Source organism: Tauraco erythrolophus, chromosome 6 (genome assembly GCF_009769465.1).
Source record: "Tauraco erythrolophus isolate bTauEry1 chromosome 6, bTauEry1.pri, whole genome shotgun sequence".
NCBI lineage: Eukaryota > Metazoa > Chordata > Aves > Musophagiformes > Musophagidae > Tauraco > Tauraco erythrolophus.
Window position 1 is genome coordinate 12,730,241 of NC_141470.1, and position 12,070 is coordinate 12,742,310.

General features: G+C 38.5%; 1 protein-coding gene across 2 annotated transcripts in view; it reads left to right on the top strand.

The window, feature by feature from the left end:
• USH1C (USH1 protein network component harmonin) overlaps positions 1-12,070 on the top strand; it is a 52,275-nt gene that overhangs the window by 14,804 nt on the left and 25,401 nt on the right. For both annotated transcript variants that reach the window (XM_086612878.1, XM_086612877.1), the window contains exons 5-13: positions 286-394; positions 502-526; positions 1,254-1,311; positions 2,103-2,206; positions 5,578-5,662; positions 6,081-6,140; positions 6,417-6,473; positions 8,317-8,459; positions 9,053-9,118. In XM_086612878.1, the coding sequence (XP_086469004.1) occupies positions 286-394; positions 502-526; positions 1,254-1,311; positions 2,103-2,206; positions 5,578-5,662; positions 6,081-6,140; positions 6,417-6,473; positions 8,317-8,459; positions 9,053-9,118 (707 nt within the window). The remainder of the gene's footprint in view (positions 1-285; positions 395-501; positions 527-1,253; positions 1,312-2,102; positions 2,207-5,577; positions 5,663-6,080; positions 6,141-6,416; positions 6,474-8,316; positions 8,460-9,052; positions 9,119-12,070) is intronic.

Below are 12,070 nucleotides of genomic sequence, written 5' to 3' on the forward strand. Positions count from 1 at the left end.
TGGAGTACAAGTCTGATCTGATGTCTAGAAACTCACTTTTATACTTTCCATTAGGTATTATTTATAAAATTGTTATTTGATCATTAATCTGCCCTTTCGATGTTACCCATATTTGTCTGAACTTAATATTTAAATCCAGTCTGGACATTACCTGAAATTCAAAAGTATTCACGACTCAACATTATCAAACCTTTTCATCAAAATGATTGACAGGTTGCGTCATTACTTATAAATTTTTAAACATTAATTCACAATTTATTTTTTCTTCTCCCTTTCATTTTTCAGGTTGGAGATGAGATAGTTCGTATAAATGGATACTCCATTTCATCATGCACACATGAAGAAGTCATAAACCTCATTCGTACAAAGAAAATAGTGTCCATAAAAGTAAGACGTAAGTAACAAAAAAAAAAAAATCACCTCTATCACTGAAGATCGCTGTTAAGAGATTGCTAGTGGTCTGTAGAAAGTGCAACTTAACAGAGTATTTTTCTTTTTCAGATATTGGCATGATACCTGTCAAAAGGTAATGGTGTTTAATTTGAAACAAAATTAGATAATTCATTTTCACATAGCCTCTTCAATATCCAAAGAATCTCTGTGTTTATCTGCATATTTGAAGATGTGTGAACGAGCATCTCTGTAGCTGATTAAAATGTCGTGTCCTTTGTGATAAACAGGCAGCTGTCTTGTTTGATGAATCTGGCTTCTTATACCAATTGCCTGCTTAATTGAACCAATTTCTGTTTCCTCATTACTCACGGATATTACCTGGAAATTTTATTATCAATGCGCCTAGCTTAAGAGAGCTCCACTGCTTCTCTGTGTATGTAACATTTAAGGATTGCTTCAGAGCTTAGGTAATTTTTGAATTGTTGTCCTCTTCAAATTTTTGTTGAAAAGTTGAAGCTTTAAGTGGTATGTTTGAGAAATGTAATGACTGTAGGCATGTCTCTGCATAGATATTTATATAAGCTGTTCAAGTTGTTACAATTTTTTTCAGTCTTTCTTAATTTCCCAAAATTTTTTCACTTGAAGTTTTCTCAATTTTATGTTTGACCAGCTTTACTAGCCTAAATAATTTTATGCTTTTTTGATGTTCTATTTAAATTGCTGGAAAATAAACCAGTTGTTGTGAATGATATCCAAAGGAACATGTGGATGCAAAATAAGAGGCTACATGCCAAAGTAGCTTCTTGAATACATTCACGTTTATTTTGTCCCCATTATTTTAAATTACTTTTTCCTTCCAGTTCAGCAGATGAACCCCTTAAATGGCAATATGTGGACCAGTTTGTGTCAGAATCTGGGGTAAGAGATCAATATTTTATTAAGATTATTTTATTAAATAAATAATTTTATTTATTTCTTCTGGGAAATCTGTAATGGTTCTGAAACACCTTCTTCTCTGACTTTATCACTGCAGTTATTGTATGTGTTTCCATGATGCAATATCTTGTTACAAATGTTCTGGGAGAAGCATCTTTTGTGATATGAAATGATTCTAGAATCATTAGATAAGGAAAGGGCAGGATACAAATGAAATACCTTTTACTCATTAATGAGTACTTCATTTTGCTTGAGGTGATTAACTCTCCAGGCTATAGTTCTACTGTCTAAATCTTTAACAGATTATGTGGCCTATCTTAGCTATATTAATGGAAGAATGACAGGTATGAATGGAAGTGACTTCTATGGGTTGCAGCAATGAAAAGAGAGACCACAATTACCATTCTTTTGCTTTCAGGAAGACTTAGTTAAATAGCGAGCACTATCATGCATTTTTCCAGCTCTTTTGTCAGGGAACATCTAAATGATTATTTTGCCATATCACTTTTCGCTAATTTTCCTTCGCCCTTTTCTGGAGACAAAGTCTGTCTATTTAAACAGTCTTCTCCAAATAGAAAGATAAGTTCAGTCTTTCATCTCAGCAATGCAGCTTCACTGAAATGACTTACTTCAAATTGATCTCGAGTAGGACCTCGGAGGAATCTTATCTTGATATTGGCAGGGTTTGATCCTGGCTTCATGAAGTTTTATAGTAGTCTTGTTACTCCGAGTTGAAGTCATGTCATCTGCAGCATTTTTTAATCCCCCTACAGGAAGGGAAAGGCAGTGTTGCTGGTCTTGCTTCTTCTGGAGGAAGGGACAATAAAGAGAAGAAAGTCTTCATTAGTTTGATTGGTACAAAAGGCATGGGATGCAGGTGGGTACCTGTTTCTTGTTTAACGTCGCTGGTTTAAGAGAGACATGCAAGGCAGTTATTTCCATTCTTCACTGATATGATATCAGAAAAATGGAGATCCATGCTGGATCAGGAAGGCAAACTGGAAAAGGAGGATAAAGCATGAATACCTGTTATACAAGTTCTGAATTAAATTTAAGTGTGTTTTTTTTATTTTAAAAATAAGAGCAGGCTGAAAGTGACATAGAATCATAGAATCGTTAGGGCTGGAAGGGACCTTCAAAGGCCATCTAGTCCAACCCCCCTGCAAGGAACAGGGATATCTCCAACTAGATCAGGTTGCTCAGGGCCTCATCCAACCTGGCCTTGAACGTCTCCAGGGATGGAGCATCCACCACCTCTCTGGGCAACCTGTTCCAGTGTTCTACAACTCTCATGGTAAAAATTTTTTCCTAATATCCAACCTGAATCTACCTCCCTCTATTTTAAAACCATTACCCCTTGTCCTATCACAACAGGCCCTCCTGAACAGCCTCTCCCCATCTTTCTTGTAGGCCCCCTTGAGGTACTGGAAGACCGCTATAAGGTCACCCCGGAGCCTCCTCTTCTCCAGGCTGAACAGCCCCAACTCTTTCAGCCTGTCCTCATAGGAAAGGTGCTCCAGCCCTCTTATCATCTTTGTGGCCCTCCTCTGGACCCTCTCCAACTGGTCCATGTCCTTCTTATGTTGGGGACTCCAGAACTGGACGCAATACTCCAAGTGAGGTCTCACGAGGGCAGAGTAGAGGGGGAGAATCACCTCCCTCGACCTGCTGGCCACGTTCCTCTTGATGCAGCCCAGGACGTGGTTGGCCTTCTGGGCCGCAAGAGCACATTGCCGGCTCATATTGAGCTTCTCGTCCACCAGTACTCCCAACTCCTTCTCCTCAGGGCTGCTCTCGATCCATTCTCCGCCCAGTCTGTATTTGTGCCTGGGATTGCCATGACCCAGATGTAGGACCTTGCACTTGGCCTGGTTAAACTTCATGAGGTTGGTACGGGCCCACCTCTCCAGCCTGTCGAGGTCCCTCTGGATGGCATCCCTCCCTTCCAGCATGTCGACGGCACCACACAGCTTGGTGTCATCGGCGAACTTGCTGAGGGTGCACTCCATGCCACTGTCCACGTCACCGACAAATATGTTGAAGAGGGCCGGGCCCAACACGGACCCCTGAGGAACGCCACTCGTGACCGGTCTCCAGTTGGACATCGAACCGTTGACCACTACTCTCTGACAACATAATACAAGTTGTCATGGAATTTGATCTTTTAAATGCTTTTACATTTTCCCATGGCATCCTCACAGCTAAACTGAGGAAGCGTGGTCTGGATGATTGGGTAGTGAGGTGGATTGTGAACTGGCTGAAGGATAGAAGCCAGAGAGTAGTGGTCAATGGAACAGAGTCCAGTTGGAGGCCTGTATCCAGTGGAGTCCCTCAAGGGTCGATACTGGGACCAGTATTGTTCAACATATTCATCAGTGACTTGGATGAGGGAATAGAGTGCATGGTCAGCAAGTTTGCTGATGACACTAAACTGGGAGGAGTGGCTGACACACCTGAAGGCTGTGCTGCCATTCAGAGAGACCTGGACAGGCTGGAGAGTTGGGCGGGGAGAAATTTAATGAAATACAACAAGGGCAAGTGTAGAGTCTTGCATTTGGGTAAGAACAACCCCATGTACCAGTGCAAGTTGGGGACTGAACTGTTGGGGAACAGCACAGGGGAAAGGGACCTGGAGGTCCTGGTGGACAGCAGGATGACCATGAGCCAGCAATGTGCCCTTGTGGCCAAGAAGGCCAATGGCATCCTGGGGTGTATTAGAAGGGGTGTGGTTAGTAGGTCGAGAGAGGTTCTCCTCCCCCTCTACTCTGCCCTGGTGAGGCCGCATCTGGAATATTGTGTCCAGTTCTGGGCCCCTCAGTGCAAGAAGGACAAGGAACTGCTTGAGAGAGTCCAGTGCAGGGCCACAAAGGTGATTAAGGGAGTGGAGCATCTCCCTTATGAGGAAGGACTGAGGGAGCTGAGTCTCTTTAGCTTGGAGAAGAGGAGACTGAGGGAGGAACCTCATTAATGTTTATAAATATGTAAAGGGTGACTGCCATGAGGATGGAGCCAGGCTCTTCTCACTGGCATCCAATGATAGGACAAGGGGAAGTGGATATAAGCTGAAACATAGGAGGTTCTGCTTAAACATGAGGAAGAACTTCCCAGTAAGGGTAACAGAACACTGGAACAGGCTGCCCAGAGAGGTTGTGGAGTCTCCTTCTCTGGAGATGTTCCAAACCCGCCTGGACGCGTTCTTGTGTGGTCTGATCTAGGTGGTCCTCCTCAGGCAGGCAGATTGGACTAGATGATCCTTTGAGGTCCCTTCCAATCCCTAACATTCTGTGATTCTAAAATACTTTTAAATGCTGCTCTGTAAGGTAGCAAGTTCCAGCACTGTCCAGTGTCAGGTTCACTCCCTGAACTTAGACTGCTTTCTGTGACCCTTTTCAGAACTGAGAAGCCATCACACAGCTACATCCAGTTCCTAAAACTAATGTTGAATTTACAAGATTTTTAGAAATAGGAACAGATGCTTCTCAGACTCCTGTCCTTGCAGCCAGTTACAGATATTTTGGAGTAGAAGGGATGTTGTAGGATTTCTTATATATTTAGGAATATAAGGTTGAAGTTACCGTATATTTTCTAAGGTATAAGTTTTCTTTCATATTATTTGGAAGATGTAAAGGTTTTAAAAAAATTATTTACAGACCCGGAGGGGTGATTCAACATCACCTGCTGTATATATTATCTACAAAAATCATTGCTGTGTTTGGGGCCAGCTTAGACTGCAGCTTAAAGTTTCTAGGCTAGATCTTGGCCCCTGGTTGAAACACCCTTCTTGCTTCTAATAAATAATCCTGAAAAATAACATTGTATTATACATATAGTATATCACAGTTCAGTGTTTAGAAGTGCAAGCAATTAGTAATTCTCTGTTGTGTTGCATGCTTGCTTTCCAATGTCATTAGTGTCCTAGTACATTTGAGAGTGTAGGTCAATACACTGTGTTAATTTTGACATCTAAGGAAAAGTCCAGAAGCTTGAATACTTTTCTTTTAACATTTTCTTAAATCATAGTTTTGTGGTGTAAAGGATAGAAAAGTAGAATGATAAACTGTTGTGTGTGTACTGACAGATTTTGGTGTTTGTTTCAGAGTAGGCTAATAACACAAGAACATTCTTTAATTGGAAACAAATTGTGAGAAAACAACTAAGACTTCTCATTGTGTTACACTGTTTTATTCTATATTATCCTATATTCTATAAATATTATCCTGTGAATGTTTGTTTTTTATATTACGCCAGTATTTCCAGTGGTCCGACACAAAAACCAGGCATCTTTATCAGCAATGTTAAAGCGGGTTCTCTTTCAGCTGAGGTGGGCTTAGAGGTAAGTATGCCACCTTCCAAGGTAGGTGCCACAAGGAATTCTTGCTTGGTATTTACTACTTCAAGGATTCTGGGTCACTGTGAAGCCACTAGCTGTGTTTTTTTTTCCTGTGGGAGAGAAATACTGTGTGGTTACATTTCAAATGTAGCGAATTTCCTAAATATGAAGAACATGAGAAATGCCCTCCTGCATCAGACTGGTAGTCCATTGAGCTCAATATTCAGTCTCAACCAGTGGAGACGGGAAACGCTAATATGGGAGGATGTGCAGGCCTGGCCAGTTTCTGGTCTCTTCCCCTAATATTCTGCCAGTACCGATGATTATTGTGTTGAGAATTTTAGAGTATATCTTTTTCTGTTTTCATTTCATATATGTACTCGTTTAGAATTTGTACTAAAATCTGGATTAACTCCTTCAGGTTGGTGATCAGATTGTTGAAGTAAATGGAGTGGATTTTTCTAATGTGGATCATAAAGAGGTAAGACCAAGTCTTCCTGATTCCCCAGATACGTAGTTGTCAGCTTATTAAGCATCTGTCTGATTTTCCTGGCTGCGAAATATATGTTTTGATATTGGGCTACTTAACCAAAGAGGTTGTGTATTGAACATGGGAATTTGAATGCCTGCCACCCTGTTTACTTCAGGTAAAGTCCTCTGGAAATTCCAGCCTTGACAACCAACATCTTTCATCCTATGTATACATGCCTTTTGTCACTTAATTCAGGCTGATTTTTTGTTTCGTTTTAATTTACAGGCTGTCAGAGTGCTCAAAAGTAGTCGTACTTTGACTATCTCTGTGGTGGCTGGTGCTGTAAGTAGTATATTTATAAAAGCAGAACATTTATGAAAATTACTATGTGGGCAAATAAATGGTAAAAATAAATAGATAAGAAGTAAAGCTGTGTTTCATAATAATGTCTATAGCACTGAATTCTGTCAAACCAGGGCAGTGTTGAGTGGCTTTTGATTATTTCGTCACTAACTATCAACAATATTCTCAACTAGAACAGTTCCATCACTGTGGGCCAGTGCAAAACCATTCTCTTGACAGGGAATGGAAATTAACTTTATCCTAATAGTTTCTCATGTTTGAAAGCTTCTGTTCTAAGAGATAGCTGCTTCTGCCAAAACATGAAAGGTGAATTGATTGGAGTAAATTAATTTTTCCTTGTGAATAGCTGATGTGTTAGTCTTATTCAAAATTAATTTCTTGTGTAACTGTTTATCTGATCTCTTTAGCGTCTCAACACATTGAAAATTGTTCAATTTTCCGCTGTTTTATACAACAGAAGTATACACCTCTGGGTCCTAATATAAAGACAAATGAAATTAATTAAATCTTCCCACTAATTTCAATGTGGTTTTTGAGAAGTATGTTAATGTTTTTACTGCTTTAATCCTTCTTATAGAAAAAGGAATAGTTATGTACAAGAGGATACTCAATTTCCATAGACTAATCAGAGTAATTTGTAATTGCCTTGCAATTGAATTACATAGGGAAAACAAGACTTAATGAATCTTTTAAGCTACTTCCTAAGGGCTCTTGTATACTGTGTAGCTACATTAAGGAGTTCATGGTTTAATTGAACTACTCTTACAGTAAGGAAGGATGCAATTGTCCAAAGTCATTGTAGCCATTGTTTAAACAAATGCTCCAGACTATTTGATTAAGCTCCAGGAACTCAACATCTTAAGGACTTAGTTTCAACTCTCAGATATTTTACTGTTAGAAAAGATGGGATCTACTCCAGCATGTACCACTGGGATCGTATCCTTAAAATGGTGAATTTTTGATGTGGAACTCTTTTGCTCCACCCTACTTCACCTTGTGTGTCTCTGGTTTCTTCAATATGCGCCTCTGTACTGAAGAAGAGGTTGCAGAAAGAAACAGCTTCCTACTCCTGTTTTTTGGTCAGCAAAGGCGTTCTCTGCTGCCCGTTTTTGTTTGAGCTGTCTGCTTTGAGCCTTAGAGATGTGAAAAATTCTGCTTTCCTCATTGATGTGGTATTTTAGTTTCAGTAATGAAAATTAGATAAATTTTATCAAAGTATTCCACAAATAGCACCATGGAGATATCTTTCTTGAATACAAGAGAGTGCTGGTGTCTTAATTGTAAAGCAAACAAAGCAGGAACAAAAACAACTGAAACACATCAACTATATAACCTTTTGGCAGTGTGTGTTCCCTGCATTCGGATTCCCTGAATTGATGGTACATTTCCACAGCAGCCAGGCACAAGAGCATTAAAATGCAGTACCTGCGTAGTCTTCCACATTGGGATTCATTCAGTGTGCTATTCTCTAACATTGCATTGTTCAGTCAGATTTCAAGAAAGTATAGTGTGGAGTTTTTCCTGGGCGACACACTGAGCATGTCTTTGGCATGACCCCTACACTGTTGTTGCTGACTTTAGTAGTTGCGTGCCTCTTCTGAGGTGTTTAGCACATCCTAACTTTGAGACTGAAATGGAACTAGCTCTTTGGAATGGAGTGGTCAGATCTTTCAGGGCCTTTCAGAAACCATTCCTCAGAAAAAGTAATGTGAGGAAATGGCAGATGTGCGAGTACATCATCGGTTTTGAATTATTTCCTAGAAGAACTACTACATTCATGAGACTTTTTCACAACTGATTTGGGTGGCGGTTCTGATTGCAGGGAAGGGAGCTGTTCATAACTGAAGAAGAAAGACAGAGAGAAGCACGTCTTCGTGAGCAAGAACGTCAGGAGTTAATGCATCAGAAGCGACTTGCACTGGAGACTAACAAAATCATCAAAGAGCAGCAAGAGAAAGAGAGACTGTAAGGGCTCTGCGTAAGACAGTCTGAAAAATTTTGTTTGGATTTGGAACAACTGTGAGAAGATTCCCAACTTAGATTAATTTAATTTTGCTGTTGCAGAGTCTCTGTTCATAAATCCTTATCCTGTGGCACTCTTGATATTCTGGCTTTTCAAAGCTGATATCATTCAAATACATTTTGAGTAGAAGGGTCGCTTTATTCCCTGACTGTCATATCCCTATGATTCAGTCTGATATTCTTCATTTTCCTGATGCTATTCCCTCATCCTTTATTTTTAGCAGCGCAGTTACAGATTTTTCTGCTCTTACAATAACAGACTATGGAACTGTTGCAGAAGGAGATAGTGACTTACAGAGTTAAATAGATGATGTGCTGTTATTATCCAGATGGTCATGAATGTCCTCGGGGTTCCTATGAAAGTGTGTTGAACCCTTGGTATCTAAAAGATGACTTTTAAAAACAAGCATTTTTCCCCAATGCTTATGTATTTACTGTCTATATCTTTTTACTAATTGTACACTGACACACTTTGTGCAAGTTCTTACTCAGAAAATATTATTTTTATCATTGTGTCCTCATTCCTCTTATTATAGAAGAAAACTGGAGATTTCCCAGAAGGCTGCAGAGGAAGAAGAGAGATATCGCAGAGAAATAGAGCAGTAAGTGAAAACCTACATAGGCAATATGTTGCCTGAAAAAGGGTCCTTATATATTAGATCTGACTGAAAACATTTTGTGTATTCTTTTGTAATAAAGTTGTATATATTTCCATTTAGCTAAATATAGGCTCCAATGCATTTGAGTAAGTATACCACATTTACGGAATAGGAACCTGATCTGGAAATCAGCACCTGGAAAACATGAGGGTTATGGCGATAATAAATTCAATGTGAAATTGAAATTGGGTGCTTATTTTCAAAATATGTTATAAATGTATAAGGCAATTTAAGATTAAGGGAGTTGTGTATTTCAAAACTTGTTTACTCTGTTGTCACTGAACCACTACATTTAGATCTAACAGAAGGAAAAAAAGAAACTAATACTTTAAGGAAAGGGATTGGAGAAGAAACAGTGAAGAATGACTAAAGACCTGGAAAACATGCATATACCTGGGGGCTTGATGACATGTCCACTTAGCTTATATTTTTTAAAAAAAAAACAAAACAAAACACAGGTAGTTTGTTCACTGTCTGTAAGAGTGTCCACAGCGTGGAATTTAATCTATTTTTCAGTCTATCAGGCAGTTCTGAAAACAAAAGCTCTCTCAATTTAGACTAAGATAAGGACTATGTGTTGCTTATTGTCTTGAATAGGAATTTCGGTCATCGTAATTTTTACATAGGCTTTTGATTTTCTAAGGAGAGAAGTAATTAAATTAAAACTGTGACACTGAAAGCAGGAAGTTCTATAACCTATTTTATTCAGGAAATCTGATTTTTATTGTCAGTCTATTCTGGTTTTAAAAACCTGTGATTCTCTAGGAACTAGACATATTCAAAGATGGTATCGTCATAAGGTCGATACTGTAAATGTAACTTAAGCATTTTTTTACATTTGGAACTGTAAAATTAACCAGTATAACATGTTGTTATCACAGTAATTCATTTTCTTTCTAACTGACATTGGGAAATTGCATGAAAGCATAAAATTGCACAATATCTGTTCTGATGCATCCTTTTAGAGCTAAGATTAACTCTGAAGTATTCAGCTTTGCACCTTTGACATCTTAAACAGTTTTTAATTCATATTCATTCACTTAAGTTCCTTTTCATGTACCTGTATTAGCTAAAATTCTCTGATAGAAATGAAGTGCAGGTATTTCTGAATCTGTGAGGTGCAGAAGGGATATCTTCCCCAGCTGTCACAAGAGAAAAATCTCCTGACAGACCTGCTGTGGGCTCTACTGCAGCACACGGATGAATTCTTTCAGTCTGTCCTTTTCTAATTCCTGGGGAATAGATAACATCCTGTTCCTTATTGTGGTCTGCTGTAGAAATTCCCACAGTAGCCATGGAAAGTGGCTGTGAAAGCAGACTGTCACGGGTGAAGAACGATTCCTTTCTCCAAATCCAAATTGCCTGTCTGTTATAATCAATGTTCACTATCTGCAGTATCCTTCCGAACTAAGTGTGTCTTTACTCACTCAGTGAGGACTTTTGTGGTTTGGCTGCCTTGAGAGCTGTTCATTGTAAGGTTTAGCACATCTTCCTTCTATGATTTCCAAGTGCTGCTTGGACACTTGTTAAGTTTTTCTTAGTACAACTCAAACTGGTGAAGTCAGTGTCAGTCTCCTTGGTGTAGGGGAGGGAGAATGGTAGTGTAGGAATTTAGATATTGTAAAGCTTTGATTTAGAAAGTAATTGCAGGCAGGCAGTTTCACTAGAATATAATGCTTTCCTATATTAACAATCTGTGAGGATGACCCTTTGCTCCATTTTTAAAATCCTTTCTGCAGGAATTCCTTGTTTAAAGTCACTGTGCCCTTTATTAGTATCCTGCATATATTTAAGAAAAAATTTCAAATGGGCTTGGATGTCAGAGGTCCTTAACTCTGTATACTTCAAGTTATATTGTTACCCCGTTCCTTCTTTTAATTAAAATGAAGTGTAATAAGTAATCTAATCATTCTGTCCAAGGTTCCCTGCTATTGATTATACCTGCAAATTTAAGTACTGATCTCAGCTGCAGATTTAAGTAATTTGACCACATGTGGATATTTTTTTAAATTTGCCTGAGCTACGTTAGAGATGCAAAAGATAATCCAAGTATAAATAGCATCATATATATCTAAAACCTGATAAATTTTGGCACGTGTATCAGTTTACCAGTTCATGATAGACTACAGCCAAGAATAGAACTTGGATCACTTAAAGGCACCATATATGCAGCTACAGGCTATTAGGTTATACAGCAGTTCTCCTGTGATCTACTTGGGACTCGCTGAATTTTCCTTCAAAATATCCTTTTTTTGGTCATGGTTTCTTTTCAGGTACCTTCTAGGTAATTTCCTTGGTTTATGAGCATCTTTGCCCTGAAGGGTGGCAATTCTCTTTTTTTCTGCTTTTCCTGTCTTTTTCCTTTTTTTTTTTTTTTGGCATTTTTTCTTTTTTTTTTTTTCTTTTCTAAAATGCTGAATTTAATGTGTTTTTTACCTCATCACTATTTAGTTTTTTTTGAGAACAGTCGCTTTCTATTGTAACTGAGGACTATATGTTTAAGAAGCAATCATCAAATGGTGATAAGATACAGAAATAAGTCACACATTTTTATATATACAATTTGCCATTGTAACACCTGATTTAGGCATGTGGTAGATGTTCTGTCGATTACTATTTTAGTTAAAACTGACTGACTGTCTAATAGATACTTCCTAGTTCTAAAAATGAAAAAAAAATAGATGAGATTGTTTTTGGCTTTAGTTAAGGTGACAGTAAGTATTGTAGTGTATCACTCTGGGCTTAATATCTGTGCAAGTGTTTCTATAACTGGCCTTAGAAGTCTTAATATTAAATAAAAATGTGTTACTCAGTTATGTTCCGTTTTACAAATTATCTTAGTAGCTTAGTAAATGAAACTTTGATTAAGGGAATTTGGTTTCGGGGAAGAGTCAG